General features: G+C 42.8%; 1 protein-coding gene across 1 annotated transcript in view; it reads right to left on the bottom strand.

Moving 5' to 3' along the window:
• igsf9bb (immunoglobulin superfamily, member 9Bb) overlaps positions 1 to 6,405 on the bottom strand; it is a 429,804-nt gene extending 423,399 nt beyond the window's left edge. The window contains exon 1 of the mRNA XM_055660774.1: positions 6,014 to 6,405. Within this exon, the coding sequence (XP_055516749.1) occupies positions 6,014 to 6,077 (64 nt within the window). The 5' untranslated portion in view covers positions 6,078 to 6,405. The remainder of the gene's footprint in view (positions 1 to 6,013) is intronic.
• Positions 6,406 to 15,719: the final 9,314 nt, after the last annotated feature.

Raw genomic sequence — 15,719 nt, 5'->3', positions numbered from 1 at the left:
AGTAAAGAAGATTGAGAGGAGATTGGATGGAGGTGTAAAAGTTTATAGTGATTTTGACCTGGTAAATCAAAGGTAGTTATGCCTAATATCAGATGGTGCAAGGACTAAGGCCAAAAGTTGTTTTTATGCACAGTGGCTATAATGCAGAACTTACAATCTCTAAGGATGGTAGAACAAGCAGCAATCCAGACTTTCAAATAGAGTTGGATTGGCAATTGAGGTAAAATAATTTGCTGAGCTATGGGGATAGAACAGGGCAATGGGACTGAGTGGATTGCAGTTGATCAGAATGGGCTCAATAGACAGAAAAGATTCCTTCAGTGCCGTTATAATCCTCTTTTTCCATGATTCTAACCTGAATGGAGGAATTGGTAATCGAGTGTGTGAAACAAATAGTGTTTCGCTAACTTAAACAGTCAGCAATTTGATACCAAAGTATGCCCATATCTCCTGTGGTAGATTTGAACATTTTTTTAAAAGCAAATCACACAGTGGATAAAATTCATGGTATTATGCAGAAAATTGTCCCTTGTAATAGAGTATTAACTTCTTTACTTATTCCCAGGATTAGATCCACTTTGTTCTGACTGGAATTAAAAAAAAATCTTTAAAAAATGTCAGTGTTCATTAAGTGAAACATAAAGATTAGGTGACTCAACTTGCAGCTCAAGTTCATAATGTGTTGCTATTACCTTGATAAATTTAGTAAAGTTGTATAAAACAAAATAATTAATTTTATTCCTCCTTAGTCAATACAGTATGTGTAATATTTCATCCATGAGGAAGTATCATGATTAAATGTATCTAAACAATTAATGCCTATATTACACCTTCAACAATAATCTACCACAAAATTAGAAAAGCAATTTGATACATTTTGAAAAGCTATATACTACAAGATAATAGATTTATTTGCTAGACTTAACATAGTGTCTAAGAAACGTGTGAATTTTAGCCCCATTCTGGAGCTAATCTACTGGGTGTTTCAGTTGACCACTGAAGGTGTCTTGTACTCTTGTATGAGACCTTTGGATGAGATATTGAACCATAAAGTTAATAAAATAATATTTTACGTGCCTCTCCCCCCCACACCACCACCACCCACACCACCAACACCACCACCACCACCCCATTTCATGTGTAACATTCACACCTAAAGCAAGACGACTGAAATCAGTGTTTTATGTCACTTACCTCATTGTTGACTCGGGGGTAGGTACCACTTAAGAACTGCAACATCGCTCCACATTTACAACAATAATCACAATTCTAAATATTATTTCATTGCCTGAAAAAGATGTTGGAATGTCCCAGGATTCATAAGTTTACTACCCTGAATTCCAGTTCCTGGATTCTCTTTATTTTCATATCAACAAGTATCTTTGTCCTTCTAACAAAAGTGAAAATGTACTGCTGCCAACAGCGGCTGTTACAATATATATGTGTTCTTGACAACCAAAGTGGTCCAGTTTATAAATGTGCCAATGGCAACATTAGAAAAATGGCCCCAGCTGAAGTATATGCCCTGGATTGAGCTGTCTAAACCTTCTCTTCCTCTCTGAACATTTGTCAATGTAGCAAATATTTCACACACAGACAGTAAGAGTTTTCTCTTCCCTCTTTTCCCAGTGTAGCAGCTCAGAATGCAGTTTCAGCCAACTGCGGCTTTCCAAATGTAAGAAGGAACTGCAGATGCTGGTTTAAACCAAAGATAGACACAAAAAGCTGGAGTAACTCAGCAGGACTGGCAGCATCTCTGGAGAGAAGGGATGGTTGATGTTTCGGGACCTATTCCCTCTCTCCAGAGATGCTGCCTGTCCTGCTGAGTTACTCCAGCTTTTTGTGCCTCTGGCTTTCCATGCATTGGCCAACCACCCTGTCATTCCATGTGTGAGTTTGGACATGGAATATTAATTACCTGGATCATACAATTATCTTCATCCATTAGAAATGCTGAGAATCAGAAAAAAATGTTTTTTTTTTATTATCTCACTGCCTAAGGTCATTGGTGTTACTTGCCATGTTACCGTAGATTACATTTTTAAGTTAACCAAAACCATTTTTGAAATTGCAATCTTATTTATTTTAGATATTGAGAAGCCAACAAGTTTAAGATTTAATGTTCATGTCTTCTTGGTGTGAAAGCCAGGACCTTTATGGTAGTTAGCACTTTTGCAGACAGTGGCAGACTTTCTGGCATTAACATCTGACATCTGACAGTCACTAATCTCAGAAGGAGTTATTACTTGACAGATCACAGAAATTGAACCATTTATCTTCTGGAAAAATGTTCAAGCCTAACCCAAGTTTATCCATGGCACTTTCCTTCCCTTTATCTTGTCATGTATTAACCTATGGTGAGAGCACAGGCAACTATTTGTATCCATTGGGTATGCAAGCAAAGAATTTCACTGTGCCTAGTCACATGTGGCAATAAATTATTCCATTCCATTCCAACCGAACAAGCTGGTAGCTGACAATTGCAAAGCTGATCAAGGGCAGTGTACTCTCCAAAGACATTGCTACTACAGTGGCAAGGTTGTGATTGGAGCTGAGAATTAAAAAGGATCCTTTCTCTCTCTTGTACAATGCATTGGTTCCCTAGGCTTGCTGTGAATCATGCTGACCCCTCGTTTCACATACTGTCTCTGTACCTCCAGATGCAAATCCAATTGTATTTGACTGGAACAAGCAACCTGCTGCACCATACATGTTATTTATACCAGCCAATATATCCCTGCCTTTCAACAAGAAATACAATTTTTTAATCTAATATATCATGTTGGCCTTCATAATGAGAGGAGTTGAGTATAGGAGCAAAGGGGTCCTTCTGCAGTTGTACAGGGGCCTGGAGTATTGTGTGCAGTTTTGGTCTCCCAATTTGAGGAAGGACATTCTTACTATTGAGGGAGTGCAGCATAGGTTCACGAGGTTAATTCCAGGGATGGCGGGACTGTCATATGATGAAAGAGTGGAACAACTGGGCTTGTATTCACTGGAATTTAGAAGGGTGAGAGGGGAAAGATATAAAATTATTGAGGGATTGGACACGCTAGAAGCAATAAACATGTTCCCGATGTTGGGGGTGTCCAGAACCAGGACCTCAGTTTAAGAATAAGAGATAAGCCATTTAGAAGTGAGATGAGGAAAATCTACTCTGTGAAGTATGCAGGAAGAAGGGGATATGTCATATATTGTAAATGGTAGGGCACCAAATAAATCTTGATGATCAGAGGGATCTTGGGGTTCAAATAACTTGAAAGTGGCAAGACAGGTAGATAGGCTGGTAAAGGCATATGATATGCTTACCTCCACGAGTCAGAACATAGCATAGCAAGTTGGAAAGTTATGTTGCAATTTTATACCCAACTGATTAGACTGCGTTTGGAGCGTTGTATGTGGTTGCCACACAACAGGAAGGATGTGCTTGTACTAGAGAGAGTGTACAGCAGGTTCACAAGGGTACTGCCTGGACTGGAGGACATTAGATTGGATAAACTACGTTTGTTTTCGTTGGGGAATGAAGATGAGGTGTAACCTGATAGAAATATATCCAACTATAAAATTGGCATATAGGGTAGATGGCCAGAACTGTTTTGCCCCCTGATAGGGTTGTTAACAAGAGACATTGGCCAAAGGTGAGAGGAAGTAATTTTCAAGGGGAGTTGTGGAGAAACTTTTTTTTACACTATTTGTGATATCTGGAATGCGTTGCCAGAGGAGTAATGCAGGCAGAAAGAGACATGGAGGATATGGACCTAATGTGGGCAAATGGGCATGAATATGTGGATGGGCCTGGGCCAATTTCTATGCTGCTTCGAAAAAGTAAGTGAGATTCATTCTCTTGTTTCAATCGTATTTCGTTTTGCATTTATTTTATGGCCAAATGCTTGATAAAGTGTATCCCGCAATATATACTGCTTAAATGCTTAAACAAGTCAACTATTCCATTTTTGTGTTACTTCCTTTTCAAAATCGATTGGTATGATCTGCAATGATTCAATGAACAGTGGGCATCGTCATTCGGGGTATTTAAATCCACGCTCACTTCGTGTGCACTGAATCATGGTTGAAGTGGGTTTTGTTATTAAGTGGGCTGTTCTGCGCTTGGTGTTCGCACCCGGTTACTCACCACCCCTCGCAAGTACATGACGGCGCCGTGACATGTTGGAGTGAGCAACGATAACATCACTCCGCCTGCACACATCTTGCAAGATGTCAGAGATGGAACAGGTTGCTCCAAGGAACGCCGGGGGAAGTTTGCAGCGCGGCCGTCGGTTGCGTGAAGAGCTCCCCTGTGACTCTGCAATGGCAGCTCTTTACAGTGCGAAGCGTTGTTCGCTGGCTGGCTGGCTGGCTGCCTGCCTGGCTTGCTGCTTGCTGTCAGCTACACTAACCTTGTCCCCTTTACACTGGAGACTGCAGGCGACCCTCTGCTTGCAAAACACGACTGAAATGCGTTTATTTAACAGTCAATTCCAAGCAGAGCCCCGGTTAGTTAAACGTTGTGAATAACGATAGGAATAAAGATAGGAATAACGCCTTGGTTAAACATTGTGGATAATGATAGGAATAAGGATAACGCGTTGGTTAAACCGAGTGAATAGCCATAGGGAGTGAAATGTTAAGGACGATTTCATTCCAAATGCTATAACGCTTTGTTCAAGCAGACTGCGGGGGGCCCGCCACCTTCACCACACGTTTGTCACCTTTAAACGTGACCTTCCAAACTTGCGTTCCACTTTCATTGATCGGCGTATTGCGGGTTTCTCGTGTAGCCGCGGTCCCAGCGGGACACGCAGCCAAGGAGGATCTCCCATCAGGAGAACTAACGGGAAGTGTTACAGATGTGCAGCGTGTATCCATCCACACACTGCGGCGCGGCGCCGTGAAGCAAAAAGGCAACCGAGTGGAAATAAGCCATCAGAGCGCACCCCACCCCTCTCCCCACCATCCCGGACATGTCCGGAGAGTCCATGTTAACTGGACCCTGGTCCTTTCCAAGGTTGGGGGTCGCGGGACCTTCATCAGATGAGGTCACTTGTAAATGTTAAACCTCAACCGTGAGCCGCTGGGCAAGCAGTCTCACCCATCCATCTCAGTGCGAGAGATACCTGTCACGTTATCCTAAAACTCTTCCACACGCATTTCACCCCTGAAGACGTATTACAGTGCAGACTGGAACGGGTGCCCCGTCACGGAAACGGTCTAACATTGATCACCTCGCATAATAGAATATTCACTGTATTAATTGACATTTTGAACTGTTTCATCGCTCGATTCCTCCTTCCGTGTGAAATTGGTGGCGTTTTATAGTTACCGAATCGGAGAATTTGGTTACATGCATCAAGAATTCCAACGTCGAACCGTGCCAATTCCCGTCACAGATTGCGTTATGTCAGAGGAAACTCCCCGACCGTCCTCTCTCCCTGTAAACTTTAGCTCCAGTCCTCATAGCGAGGAGCATCTTTCAGTCCCGAGCGTCGAGGCACTGCAGTGATATTCACACCGCAGCCGCTGCCCGCTCCCCCGACAACATAAAGCCGGCGCCCGCATCACCCCCAGCCTCAGCGGCCAACTTGCCGAAACTCCCTGGTTCGGTGCTACAGATCCTACACCAAAGAAGCATCAAACTGTGCTTCTGCCGACCAGATGTTGAAACATCTGCATTCCCCTGACAACAGGCGGGGTGCGGGAATGTCAAAGAATTGGCAGCATTTAGAACTTCTCTCAAACTAAGGGCAAAAGTTTCATCTTTCTCTCCAGAAAGCTGGTAACTTTACAGACATCTCGCCAGGTGTCCCGGAATGACTCGGGGAGGACGGGGCATTTTTCACCCAGCGCCCTTCCTTTAAGGTTATCTGTATAATAGGGAACAATTCCAGACGTTTTTAACACACAAAAAAAAACTACAGCAAACGGCTCATTTCCCCGAATCAGTTAACGCCACCGCTGTCAGCATAATCGCATCATCAAATAAACTTGGGCTGAATGGTATTGAACTTCAACTCACCTTGAGCTGCCGAACCTCTTGTGCTGATTACACCCGCTAGCAAAGTGGCCACATACCAAATCATAGTACTGTCACCCCACTGTGAGATGTGGCTGGATCATATCTTGCAGCTCTTCACTTTTAGATGTTCCTTGGAAAAGCGCCTGCTCTGACCATCAGTGCAATGCAATCCTGCCGAGCATTTCCTCTTCATATCCTGCTTATTCGTGTTCTACTCTTCTTCTTCTTCTTCTTCTTCTTCTTCTTCTTCTCCTCCTCCTTCTCTTCCCCTGCCTCTTTCTCTCTCTCTCTCTGTCTCTCCTCTCTCTGCCTGTCTCTCCCTCTCTCATTCGGTTACATCCCTTCTGGAATGGCACTCCACACTCTTCCCAGCCTCTAACTCCTGCTCTTTCTCAGCGCGGAGAGAGCTCCCCCCCCCCCCCCCCCCCCCCCCCCCATCTCCATCACACCCCCTCCCCCCCCCCCCCCCCCCCCTCTCGCCGACAACCTAACTTGCTGGCTCCTGCCTCTCTCCCACCGCCCATTGGTCGAGGAGGGAAGGCCCCCAGCGCCGATTGGTGCGGGGAGCCGTCGGTCAGCGGGGAGGCGGGCTTTGCCTGTTCAAGGTGGGTTGAGGTGGAGCGGCTGGAGCGCCGCAGTATCATGCGCAATAGCACGGAGTGGAGGAGGAGCAGAGCAGCAGATTCCAGCTGCCCAGCTCTCCCTCTCCAGCTAAACCTTCACACGCTAAAGGTGAACAGCTCATCTCTCCCACACCAACCAAGCATCCCCCTGCTTCACGGATCACCGCAAGTTCATTACAACGAAGATATCGGCATCATTCCCCAGCGAGTAGAAAACACAAAATAACGCACTCGATAACACCCGGTTATAATTATGATTAAGATTAGAATATAAACGTAATAAATTACATAGAAAAATAGGTGCAGGAGTAGGTCATCCGGCCCTTTCAATATGATCATGGCTGATCATCTAAAATCAGTACCCTGGTCCTGTTTTTCCCCCATATGCCTTGATTTCTTTAGCTCTAAGAGCTAAATCTAACTCTCTCTTGAAAACATCCAGCGAATTGGCCTCCACTGCCTTCTGTGGCAGAGAATTCCACAGATTCACAACTCTCTGGTCTGGGTGAAGAAGTTTTTCCTCATCTCAGTCCAAAATGGCCTACCCCTTATTCTTAAACTGTGACCCCCCTGGTTCTGGATTCCCCCAACATCGGGAAGATTTTTTCCTGCATCTAGCCTGTCCAATCATTTAAGAATTGTATATGTTTCTTAAGATACCCTTTCATCCTTCTAAATTCCAGTGAATTAATAAATTCCATGTTGTGCATAAATAAATATTTTGTTTTCTGTTATTTCCAATCTACATTTCAAGTTGGTCATTCTATAACAGCAACAATAGCAGACAAAGGTGCAGATCTTTGGAAAAATATGCCTTTTCTTGAAATCCAGATTACAGTTCAAAACTTTCAAACATGTCATGAATCTTCTAAAGTCACATTTTCATATTTTTCATAACTAGTGGATGACTCAATGTGAGGTAACAGCAACAATTTGCAGTGATATGACATATTCAATAGAAAAAAATAGATGTGAAACCACTTAATAGAGATAAAGCAATGGGAGCAGAGAACTTAGCCAAATGATTAACAATATAGCTGATTTTTAAGGACATTAAGGATGTCTTCCAAAGAGTGAGGTGGTGAACAGAATGGGGAATGGATGATTAAGAGAATGGTGACCAGCTAAAGTTTCCTGTGGGTAGAGAAAAGCTAACCAGCAGCAGCCCCTTGATATAGATTGGTCTGGAGATGACAAAATCAATGGGAAAAGGTTCCAGCATCAGGTGGGCTGAGAAGGAGAGTGAGGACATTATAATGTGGAGAATATGATTAGCTGACATATTGCACATCATCAAGACTTCTTGGTTACATCATTCCTTTTTTATATTTGAATGTATAATGCGTATAATTCAATGCTGCTTCTCAGTGGTGTTTTAGCGATAACTCTAATGAAATCACTAATGACTGAGAGAACAACCGTGGAAATTGAATTGCAAGGGAAGATTTACACTCGACAGGCATAGTTTATTAAAGGAGAGGTGCTTAGTGTCAACATTTAGACCAATACTCAATTAGTAACAGGGCAATTTGATCTCATTTGCACTGCTGAGTTCATAGTCTCAAATATGTTGGTATATGAGGTCAGAAACAAAGAGCTGACTGTGACGAACTGGAGACGATTAAATGTATTTTATTTGTTCATGGGATATGAATTTAATTCACCAGGCTAGGATTTACTGCCCATCCAGAATTGCCCCTTGAACTGAATGGCTTGCTTGACAATTTCAGAGGGCAGTTGAAAGTCAACCATATTGGGGGGCCTGAAGTCACATAGACCAAAACTGGAAGGGAAGGCAACTTCATGGCTCAGCATCAATATGTGAAATTGAGGAATTCATATTTCCCTAATATTTTGGAAAACAGACGGGATTGGATAACTGATGCTCCGCTTATGCCATTTATTCTGACATTTTATTCCGGTTTATTGTATAATTCTACAATTGGTGAGGCACACTAGTCTTGGAATAGAATCCACATTTTGCCATCAGAGCCAGCATCATGCAATCCCCAGTTGACATAATGCAGGGTTAACTCAATGTAAGTTATCCATTGCTCTGCAGACAAACAACAATATATTTCAGTTTCTTCAGAGTTATCCTTATTGTTTCTCTAGGTAAGATTGTTACTAATTAAAACTAGATTTTTTAAATGCCAGCTGTAAGCTTGTTGAAGTCGAACACCTCCATAGGTATTGGATCCCTGCATTTGGCAGAATTAATTTGCAATGAACCCCTTTGGAACATAAGTCAAAGAAACACTCAATAAAGGCTTTCAAGAATGTGGCAAATCTACTTTCTGAGGCATGAGAAGATAGAAATTCCCACTTAGTTGCTTGCTCGAACTATGCACCATTGTAGTGACTGCATGCAGAATAAGAGTTCTGAAATTCAGTTCCGTACACTTTTTGGAATTCCTTGATCCTATTGGGCATTCAGTTTAGTTGAAGGCAATTTATTTTACATGTTACAAGATGTAAGTGAACAAATAATGCGGGTATTTACTAACCTTCCATGTACGTCCTGGAAATGATAGTGGCAAGTTGCTTTTTCAAATCTGCAGATTTAATAAAGGTATTTCCAAAGTGTTATTCTGCAAGAAGGTCCAGAATTTTGACTCAATTCAGGTGAAGGGTCAGTTAGGTATTTCCAAAGCAGATAACATATTTCATGGCATGGAAACTACAGATAATGGCATTTCTATTGTCTTTGTCCTTTTTTGTTGTTTGAGATTATGGACTTAGATCTGCTGTTAAAGGAGTGTTAGTCTTCAGACTGGAGAAGGGTCTCGACCTGAAACGTCACCTATTCCTTCGCTCCATAGATGCTGCCTCACCCGCTGAGTTTCTCCAGCACTTTTGTCTACCTTTGGCTAGAACATACTGCTTTTGCTGTTTTGCACTCATATGGTCATTTGTTTCAGTTTTTCCAGGTTGGCTCCTCATTTTTAAGTGGACCTGGTACTGTTCGAGATCTTTAACTCATGGAGACTTCATTGTTGTGGGTGATAAACATAGTTTCTGCAACTCATATCTCCAAAATCACAACAGTGACAGAAGAGACTGCAGGTGCCAGATTCATGAGCAAAAAGCAAGCTGCTGGAGAACCTCAATGGGTCAAGCAGCGTCTGTGGAAGGAAATGATTGGGCTTGGGTGAATGCGTAGGAAGGAACTGCAGATGTTAGTTTAAACTGAAGATAGACACAAAAAGCTGGAGTAACTCAGGCAGCATCTCTGGAGAAAAGGAATGGGTGATGAGGATCTCGACCCGAAACATCACCCATTACTTTTCTCCAGAGATGGTGCCTGTCCCATTGAGTTACTCCAGCTTTTTGTGTCTGGTCTCAAGTGATTCTTGAATAAGCGTCCTGACCTAAAACACCAACCTTCCATTTACTGTCCACTTCCACGGATGGTGCCTGGCCTGCTGAATTCCTCCAGCAGCTTGCTTTTTGCAACAATAAGACAAAGTTAACTTAACCGAAAATCAGCACAACTTAAAATACTACCACCTTAATCATGATGATTTGCTACATCTTTATGTTCCAATGATTAATCATACCTGTTGCATCTCTCCAACAGGGCCAATGTGCAAGGATGAGTAGCCCCTGCCCAGAGATGACGAACTTTCTCAGATGAACTCATTGCTTCCAAAGGTGCATCATCACAGGATGCTGCCAACCTGACACTAACAAAGGTGTGAGCACCAGTGGGTACGTCTCATGGGTTCATACCTGGTGAATCACAAGTGAGCAGAACAGAGCGTGGTAACAGAGCAGTGGCCACTATGGAGAGTGGCCACTGTTGTACAGGTCCCCCTCTAAACTCTGCTTTGAGGCACGTAGATGGTGAATCCCAAAGACCCTTAATAAAAAAGGACGTAATAGAGAGATAGTACTTACAAATGTGCTGTGCACTATTTGCAAAAGCAGAGAGGAGTGTATTGATAGTACCAATTAATGCAGGAATCATCCTCAGTGGATCTTTATTTGGGGTATTCTATACAGACCTTAACAATAGTCATTTAAACTGTTGATTTATGCTATTTTAAATAGGATAACATCTTTATGTACATAATCATTACCATCATCCAAGCCAGCCTGATCCGTGCCATACGAGTTCCCTACTGAGATAAAGTAGTGTACCACTTGGCCAAGAGATAGCTGGTGTGGAAAGATGTTGGGAAAATGGAAACTCCACTCAAAGAACTCCAACCTCTCAACTGCCTGTTACGCTGCCTACTGTTCTGATGGTCTTCTTCTGTTTTGTTTATTGTCACGTGTACCGAGGTACAGTGAAAAGCTTCTGTTGTGTACTGACCAGTCAGCAGAAAGACAATACATTATTACAATCGAGCCATCCACAGTACACCAATACATGATAAAGGGAATAACGTGAATAAGTTTTAGTGCAAGATAAAATCCTGTAAAGTCCAATCAAAGATAGGCCAACGGTTTCTGACGAAGTAGATAGTAGCACTATGGACAAACTTCTCTATGAACCAACAGAAGTGTTGCGTTTGTATTGGGATCCTCATGAACACCAGCACTCAAAGATCTTTGGCTGAATGTACCTAAGGGTCAGCCTGTCTGTAGTCCTACTGAAGCCGTAGATTTTACAACACTTAAGATCAAAGGGAGATGGATCCTCACGTGGGTCTCTATGAGTACGTGTGGTTGCCCTGTAGTTTCATCCACAGAACAACGGGTTGTTTACACCTGCCAGTTGCTTGCTGATTACTCCTGCACCAAGTGTCAACTTCTTCAGGTTAAGCAAGCTCCAGGCTGATCAGTGAGATTCAATGAAGCACAGAGTGCATCAATCAGAAATGGCAGCCGACATAGAATTTCTTTAACGACCAGTGAAACCATGTCCCAGCTGAACCAACTTGGAAGGGCTGTCAAGAGTTTGAATGTTTGTCATCGTCACTTTGTCACTTACAGGCCAGGCTGCTGTGAATGAAGGGAAGCGGTGGGGTGAGGGGGGACGGCCTGGTTCGCCACTGCGAGCAGAACATAAAACTGTTCAATCAACTTTTTATAACTTTGTCGCCCCAGAAACGTGGCGACTCTTATCTACCGCCTAGGTGAGGTCTGCTGTATGATTTTACCGGGTTGTAGGCAAAACAAAGCATTTCACTGTTCCTAAGTTCACGTGACAACGAAGTATCATTGAATTGAATTGAATTGAATTGAATTACTAAAGTATGGAATTAAACATTTTTTACTTATTATTTAAAAAAATAATATAACTGAAAACATTAAATATATTTATGAAAAACCGAATTTAGCCAAAAGTCCCACAAATACCTGACCTTGCACCCTGATAGCCATTCCTGACTTGTCATTCCTGATAGCCATTCCTGGCACTTTGCAGGAGCAGTGGGCAGATTTTCCACCACAATACTGGGAAACTGTGGAGTTCATGAAGTAGCCAGCATCAGACCTGTCAGCAGTGATCAGCTCTCAGGAAACGCAGGATTTCAGGGCTTACACATGCTTAAGAGGGACTCCCATGCTTATGCAAGATTATGTAAGTTCCAACAGTAAGGCACAAACCTTGCTACTCTTTGGAGGAAGGTTCAACCCATTATGTTTCATTTACTTATTTATGACCATTAAGTGAATTTGCTTACATCACTCACTTCTAGACACCATTCTTCTCTGCTGAGTTTAAGTTGCCTGCTGATGAACTCAAGGACTTGAACTATGAGGCCCAATGGTTCCCACAAACCTGGTGCATTGCTGCTTTGTATCCATGGGGCTGAGGAACAGGAGCAGATGTGAAAGCTACTTTGGTCAAAGCCAGCAATAACTAAAGTTTTGAGTCATGAAGGTATCTCTGGCAACATTGGGAATGTGAAGTGGTCTGCAGGTAGAGGTCCATCTGGCCTTGTTGTCCTTCTGTTCTTTAACTTTGAATCTACATCAGATGGAGAGAGTACATGGGTCTTAGTGATCCTCCATTCCTAATCCTCATTGTTATGCCATATTGTGCAGAACATCCTGAGAACAAATTCTGATTTATTTGTTCTGAAGGATCTTCAGACGTAGTCAGACATGGCGGCACAATGGCGCAACATTAGAGCTGCTGCCTTACTGCGCCAGAGACCCGGGTTCAATCCTGACTACGGGTGCTGTCTGTACAGAGTTTGTACATTCTCCCCATGACCTATGTGGGTTTTCTCCGGGTGCCCCAATTTCCTCCCACACTCCAAAGATGTACAGAGTAGTAGTTTAATTGGCTTCGATAAAGATTGTAAATTGTCTCTAATGTGTAGGATAGTGCTAGTGTACAAGGATCGCTGGTTGTCGCGGTCTTGATGGGCCAAAGGGCCTGTTTCCATCCTGTATTTCTAAACTAAATTAAACTAAACTAAACAACTGAAATGTATCTTGAGAATTCCAAACACCAGATTATCTATAACTTACATGTAGTACTTTTCTGTTTCAATGCAGTAAGTCTCCACAGATGTACCTTTGAAAAGTGCTTACGTGCAACTTTTTGATTCCTTTTATCCCCTACCAACAATACTAAAGCACTAGTTATGTTAAGAACAGGATTGTCAATGTTGGATAGGCACACGTTGATACTCAATTGGCCAAACATCTATGGATTTAACATTTATAAAAAATGCAAATGTTGGAAATGTGACCTAAAAACATCATGTTCAGCAATAAAACTCACAGCAGATCAAACAACATATGTTGTAAAAGTAACATTGTTAGTTTCAAGTCCAAAACCCTTTTATTACAATATTGATTGGATTCATGCTGTTCTTTAGTTGAACTGGTGGAATGCCACAACTGAAATCGAAACATTGAAAATAGGTGCAGGAGGAGGCTATTCAGCCCCTCGAGCCAGCACCACCATTCATTGTGATCATGGCTGATCGTCCCCAATCAATAACCCGTGCCTGCATTCTCCCTATATCCCTTGATTCCACTAGCCACTAGAGCTCCATCTAACGCTCTCTTAAAACCATCCAGTGACTTGGCCCCCACTGCCCTCTGTGGCAGGGAATTCCACAAATTCACAACTCTCGGGGTGAAAACGGTTTTTCTCACCTCAGTCTAAATGGCTTCCCCTTTATTCTAAGACTGTGGCCCCTGGTTCTGGACTTACATTCTGGACTTACCCAACATTGGGAACATTTTTCCTGCATCTAGCTTGTCCAGTCCTTTTATAATGTTATATGTTTCTATAAGATCCCCCCTCATTCTTCTAAACTCCAGTGAATACAAGCCTAGTCTTTTCAATCTTTCCTCATATGACAGTCCCACCATCCCAGGGATCAATCTCGTGAACCTACGCTGCACTGCCTCAATCACAGGGATGTCCTTCCTCAAATTCGGAGACCAAAACTGGACACAATACTCCAGATGTGGTCTCACCAGAGCCCTATACAACTGCAGAAGAACCTCTTTACTCCTATACTGAAATCCTCTTGTTATGAAGGCCAACATTCCATTAGCTTTCTTCACTGCCTGCTGTACCTGCACGCCAACTTTCAGTGACTGGTGTACAAGGACACCCAGGTCTTGCTGCACCTCCTCCTTGCCTAACCTAACCCCATTGAGATAATAATCTGCCCCCTTGTTTTTGCCGCCAAGGTGGATAACTCACATTTATCTATATTATCTATATTATACTGCATCTGCCACTCAACCTGTCCAGGTCACCCTGCATCCTCCTAACATCCTCTTCACAGTTCACACTGCCAGCCAGCTTTGTGTCATCTGCCAAGTTGACTAAAAATGTGCTATATAAATAAGATTCCTCCTATTTCCCTCTTCCAAATCATTCCCTCTTCCAAATCCTTGCCATCATATGTTAACGAGAAGGTGACAGCAGAGGTATAACAGTCTGGGTTCCGTTATAAAACATAGAACCTGGAACAGTATAGCACAGGTACAAGCCCTTCGACCCACAGTGTTTGTGCTGATAATGATGACTCACTGAACTGCTCAAATTTTCCTAAACAAGGGCCATATCCATCTATTCCCTGCACTTCCATGTGCTTTTCTAAAAGCCTCTTAAATGCCACTATTATATCTGCCTCCACCACCACCCCCGGCAACACATCCCAGCCCCCACCACCATCTGAGTAAAAAACCTTGTCCTGCACCATTAAAATTTCCCCTTGTCATCCTATAGCTATAGATTAGGACATTTCCAACCTGGGAAAAAGATTCTGACTGTCTACCTTATCTTTGCTTCTCATAACTTTATATACTTCTATCAAATCTTCCCTCAACTTTCGGCACTACAAAGAAAACAATCCAGGTCTATCCAACCTCCTCCTATAGCTGAAACCCTCTAATGCAGGCTGTATTCTGGTAACCTCCTCTGCACCCTCTCCAAAGCTTCCACATCTTTCATGTAACAGTGTGACCTGAACTGCATGCAATATTCCAAATGAGGCTTCACCAAAGTCCTATAGTTATGACTTCCTGACCCTTATATTCAGTGGTCCTAGGAATGAAGTCAAGCATACAATATGCCTCCTTTACCACACCGTCTACTTGTGCTGCCACCTTTAATGAGCCATGAACTTGGCCCCCAATATCCCTCTGCACATCAGTGTAGTTAAGGGTCTTGCCATTAACTGTATACTCTCTCCTTACATTCAACCTCCCAATGTGCAACATCTCACTCAGGTTAAACTATCTGCCATTTCTCCACCCATTTATGTAGCTAATCTATATCCTGCAGTATCTTCTGACAGCCTTCCTCACTGTCTGCAACTCCTCCTATTTTGATGTCATCAGCAAACGCACTCACCAACTCATCTATATTTACGTCATGGTCATCTATATATATGACAAATAGCAGAGGTCCCAGCACAGATCTCTGTGGAACTCCATTGGTCACAGACCTCCAGCCAGATGATCTATGTCCCACCACAACCCTCTGTCTTCTATGAATAAGCTGGTTCTGAATTCATACGACCAAGTCATCACAAAATCCATACATCTTAATCTTCTGGATCAGCCTTCCATAAAGGGCCTCATCAAAAACCTTGCTAAAATCCATGTATACAACATCCAAGGCCCTTCCTTCATCAATCTCTTTGTCGCCTCCT

Source organism: Leucoraja erinacea, chromosome 32 (assembly GCF_028641065.1).
Source record: "Leucoraja erinacea ecotype New England chromosome 32, Leri_hhj_1, whole genome shotgun sequence".
Taxonomy (NCBI): Eukaryota; Metazoa; Chordata; class Chondrichthyes; order Rajiformes; family Rajidae; genus Leucoraja; species Leucoraja erinaceus.
Note: the sequence above shows the minus strand (reverse complement) of the source record. Positions and strands in the feature narration are given on the sequence as shown.